This window comes from Hipposideros armiger, unplaced genomic scaffold (genome assembly GCF_001890085.2).
Source record: "Hipposideros armiger isolate ML-2016 unplaced genomic scaffold, ASM189008v1 scaffold_435, whole genome shotgun sequence".
NCBI classification, from domain to species: Eukaryota; Metazoa; Chordata; class Mammalia; order Chiroptera; family Hipposideridae; genus Hipposideros; species Hipposideros armiger.
In genome coordinates, this window is record NW_017731785.1 from 734,629 (window position 1) to 739,685 (window position 5,057).

Consider the following 5,057-nt stretch of genomic DNA (forward strand, 5'->3'; position numbering starts at 1 on the left):
CTTTTCACTGAGAAGATCTTTAAATATAAATGTCTCACTAACCATTAAAAGAATGCCTCTGTTGGGAAGAGAGAATTTTGCAAACACATTGGAATCCATTGTTGCCAACAGAGTAGAACCATCCAATATGCATTTATGGTACCTGATTTGTGCCCTGGAGATATCACGGAGCTACTTTCTCTGATCAGAGCTCTTGCAGTGATACTTAAAAATTAATTGAATTTTCAAGAACGTCAGCTTTAGCTACTGCAGTTGATGGGCCCAGTAGCTGAGGAGGTTTGTTAAATACGTACTGCCCCCTAACAGTACTGTTTGACTCTGTGACAGGGCTCTCATCATAAACGTTAGACAAAGAGTTCATTTGGGGGCTGATTAAGTCTTGTTTCTATTGAGATTCACTGATTTACACAGTATATTGCTTTACTTATGCACGTATGTGTCTGCTTTCCTCTAGGAAAAGAAGAGTATATTGCCACTTTCAAGGGATCTGAATACTTCTGCTACGACTTGTCTCAAAACCCCATTCAGAGCAGCAGCGATGAAATAACTCTGTCCTTTAAAACCCTTCAGAGGAATGGACTGATGCTTCACACCGGGAAATCGGCTGATTATGTCAATCTGGCCCTGAAAAATGGAGCTGTCTCTCTGGTCATTAATTTGGGATCAGGGGCCTTTGAAGCACTAGTGGAGCCCGTGAATGGAAAGTTTAATGATAATGCCTGGCATGATGTGAAAGTCACCAGGAATCTGCGTCAGGTAACAGCGCAGTGGATAAGAGAGTAACTGGCTGTGTTTCTTGCTACAGCTGTGTGTGTGGCCCTTGAAAACCCCAACAACATGATCTAGGGCTCCTCAGAGTTGCTTACAAATTAGCTTTTTCTTCTTTTGGGATGAATCTTCCTGCCATACTTGAGCAGGGGCATATCTAGAAAGTTCTGGGGGCCCAAATGGTATTTTGATACAGCGACATATGACAGTTTCCCAGAGGGCTGAGAGGATATCTCTGCGACCTGCCCTTCCTGTGATGTGTGTGATTTTGTTGTGTTTTGGATTTTTTTCTTTGTTTGATTTTCAATTATAATTCCCATGGTGATCATTTGGAAGCATGCGCATTGGGGTCATTAAATCACAGTTCCTTTTTTGTAGTAAAAAAACCCCAAAAACAAAAAAAAAAAAACGGTGTGTTTGTGACCAGGGATTGTATCAATTCCCTACTCCCTCCTCACCCCCACCTCTGAAATGGGGACAAGAAAAGTTCCTGAGGGGAAAAATTACTTTGGGAGTTTACATATCTCCTGAAGGGTCTGTTTATGAGTATATTTTTATTTTTAGCACAGACACTTGAAGCTAAACCCCCAATGACTCTTGAGAGGCCAGCTTTTCTAGGTGCCCATTTAAGTGTATTTTTTTTAATTCTTACAAATGTCTATATACTAGGAAAATATCAATTCTTCAGTAAATGCATGGGTCCACAGGTCCACATATACTGTATGTTTTTAACTGAGATATATTATTACAGTATATATATATATATACACACACACACAGATGAAAGTGAATAGATTTGTCCTTATTTATTGAACGTTATGAGTTTTGGTTACTATTTGGAATTTAATGATATGACAATGTATCATTTTGTGAAATGTTGAAAAAGTGACTAATTTTTCTGCAGTACATGCTGATCTCAAACTAATATCCTTAACATATTTGTTGTTTTTCTGAACAGTTGCAGAATGACTGGATTGTCTCTGGTTTTCCTTTACTAAAACAGCCCTCTCTGTCTGAGCTGTTAACTGTCTAATCTTTTCTTTCCCACTTCCGAAAAGCTTAAACTCTCCAAGGCAGAGAAGCAAAAAGGAATTTTAGGAGTGCAGATATAGTCAAGCTAAAGCAGACAAGTAAAACTGAAGGATTCTCGAGACACCCCCACCCTCCACCAAAGACTTTTCAGAGGCCTTAGTGGCATGGGAGGGGCCTGCATGCTCCCCACCTGCCCTGGGAGACGGTCGCCCACCATCATTGTAGCTGTAGAACACGGATTTCCGATAAGTGTGTCTCTTTGGTTTTCCTTTTTCATTTCTTCTCTCAGATACTCACCAAGAGACCGGAGGCTCATTTGAGAGAAGCACAGAAGGAAGGGTAGGGCTTAAGGAGCCCACTTTCTAGATTTGCCTTTGCTCAGGTGGTAAACCAAACTGTGAATTTATAGTTCCAAGGAAAACTGTAGTTATACAGCCGGGGTGCATGTGTGGCAGGACAGATTAAAAACAAATCCATTCTACTCATTTTATGTGTCAGGATCTTTGCTTTGTTTCATTGCAGTAAACTGTGATCCTAAAGTCCATCAATATGACCGAAGGAAGTTTTGGAGTTGAGGAGGAGTCCTTGTATGCTGTAAAATTGAGTAGTAGGGCAATGCCAACCGATTCCTACGGATTTGCTGGGGCTGGGGCGGGTCAGGGTGGGGGAGGGGTCACTCTGGGCCTAGGGCGGCAGTGGTCAGCTGATGAGCTTTAGGCCTTTGAATCCCTTTCAGCCTTTTTAAATGTCTGTCAGATGCGCTCAGGGAGACAAAGGGAATGTTGCCTTATGTCCGTTTCTGTCTAGTAGCAAGTTTTGAACAATACTGTCAGGAAAAAAAATATTACCTCTGTGGGAGGCCTATTTGTTAGTCTGCTTTTTTCTTGTAAAATTTTTTTGCCCTTTTTCTATGTTACTAACATGCTTAATAACTAACATGTCATTCATGGAATGTTTCATTCTACTAACCGTTACCTGAATCAAAAAATGTACTAACATGGTAGAGACCATCATATTTTTTAAGTAACGATCGTTATTCTGTTCACAGTTTTTAATTTCCTTTCTCCCCCCTTCTCCACAAAGCACTCAGGCATTGGACACGCTATGGTAAACAAACTACATTGTTCGGTAGATATCATTCTAATTGTTTCTTATTTTGGGTTTGCCGTGTGTTTTCTTTCTTTCTTTTAACTGTAGACATCATTAACAAAAGAGGAACTGCGGTTGGTACTCTTCTGCTTACTTTGACCTCCTTCTTTTCATCTGTTGTTGACCTTCTTATTTTTTACCTGTTCCTGTCAACTTCCGTTTTCCAACTCACCTGTAGGGGCATCGTTAACGTTTCGAACGTTTTTGCATCCAGCTGTGGTTAACACGGGGATAAGACAAAATGGTGGCTGGCCTGAGTGACCGCAGGCTCAGCCAGTCTCTAACCATTCATGATGCATGGCATGCTCACTTGATTTGGGAATGCTGGAGGTGCCACACCCACTCATCTTCCCGTCATCACAGAGCAGTTGTTTTGTTTTTGTTTTTTTTCCTTTGGTTCTCCCTGTTTCCTTTCCTTTCCTTTCTGATCTGTACTGTACCTCCTGCATGTGCACATCCGCGTGTGCTGCTTCCACTGGTTGTTTTGCCTTTCCTCCCCTTTGGCATGAACCTAGGCACTTGCATGTTGAACAACTGCTGCTCAATAGTGCGAATAGTGACGTTGCTAGAAATAGCTTGTGCCTTTTTATGTTATCAAGGTGCTTGTTGTGATTAGTTAATAACAGACGATGGAACTTTACTAATACGTACACCAGCCAAACTAACCTAGGAAGCATTTTACTAACACCATTTTTGTGTCTGCTAAATAACTTTTGAGTTGCAGTAGGGATGATGCTGACACTTAGTTCGATAATCAGTTAACTCGCTAACTAGTTTAGATCGCTTAGGGTAGTTGACTAGAATCTAAGAATAAACCTCAAACAGACATGAAAATGGGTTCCGCCATAGGTCTAAAAGTAAAAACCAAACAAACAGAAAAAAAAACAAAAAAAAAAGAAAAAAACAAAACAAAACAAAAACAAAAAAAAAGCAAAAAGCAAAATGAAAAAAAATAATAAAACAAAACAAAACACAAAACAGGCATATCCCAGGATTACAGTATGTAGGTCTGAGTATAGCGTGTCCTTTCCCTGTGCTTTGTTATCTAGGTGACAATATCAGTGGATGGGATTCTTACCACAACGGGCTACACGCAAGAAGATTACACCATGCTGGGGTCTGATGACTTTTTCTATGTTGGAGGCAGTCCCAGCACAGCAGACCTTCCAGGGTCACCAGTCAGTAACAACTTTATGGGCTGTCTCAAAGAGGTAAATATCATTGTCACTATAATTATGCCTAATTAATGATCTCATCATTTCAGAGCTGGACTGAAAGAACCTTTGCTGAAGACCTGCTATTTGTGGAGCAAATGATACAACCTTAAATTCAGTATTCTACTGTTGTTTAAATAGGAATCGGGGGAGGGGGCAGCTCATAGAACATGATGAAGAAATTAAGTTCCTCCTCTTTAGTAGTCTGTAAGTAATTCTCAATTAAGATTTGCATGGGTACTTGTGTGTTAGCAATAAAATAAAGTCAAACACAAAGAAATATGACTCTAGGGTTAAGCTAAATGCCTTGCTCATTTCTACTTAAATGCCTTAGGTGTTTTGTGTATTGTGCAGTGGTGACTTTATTGAACATTACTGGAAAAAAGAAGAAAAAATTTAGGCTACAAAAGAGACTATTAAAAAAAAACCAAACAAACAAAAAAACGAGTCTCTATAATGAAACAATTGTGTTCCAATATTTTAAATATGTTTGGAAGGAAGTAAAGCTGTTTCATTTCTGACGGATGAGCTTACTTAATATTTACCTGAGCAAAACTGTCAGTCAACAAGATATCAGTAGTTTCAGCCTCATTCTCAGCTGCCATTAGTGGTTGTAACTTTTAATAGAATTGGAACTTCTTAGGGTAAGAGGACAGAAAGATCACAAAGTCCTTGAATTTAACTGCTATGAATATTTTCCCATAAGAGCTACCTTTTTTTCATTTAGGCCCAGCCCTCTTTCTTATGGTACATCGTATGGTACACCTATGCTAGAGCCAGAGGTATATCCTGCGTTGTAGAGCTGCAGCGTTATGGCGTAGACTTCCAAAATGTAAAGTTTAATGACTTTGAATTTATTAATGATTAGCTATAGGTGGTGTTTGTAAACAGTGT

General features: G+C 39.7%; 1 protein-coding gene across 32 annotated transcripts in view; it reads left to right on the forward strand.

Moving 5' to 3' along the window:
* The window catches only part of NRXN1 (neurexin 1), a 1,140,616-nt gene that overhangs the window by 457,044 nt on the left and 678,515 nt on the right, over positions 1–5,057 (forward strand). For 16 of the 32 annotated variants that reach the window (XR_002126503.1, XM_019665155.1, XM_019665157.1 and 13 more), the window contains 3 exons: positions 455–756; positions 2,884–2,928; positions 3,999–4,160. Coding sequence is in view for 31 of the 32 variants with exons in the window: in XM_019665155.1 (XP_019520700.1) it covers positions 455–756; positions 2,884–2,928; positions 3,999–4,160 (509 nt within the window). In the remaining variant the exon portion in view is untranslated. The remainder of the gene's footprint in view (positions 1–454; positions 757–2,883; positions 2,929–3,998; positions 4,161–5,057) is intronic. The other 16 variants (XM_019665165.1, XM_019665171.1, XM_019665173.1 and 13 more) reach the window with 2 other exon arrangements.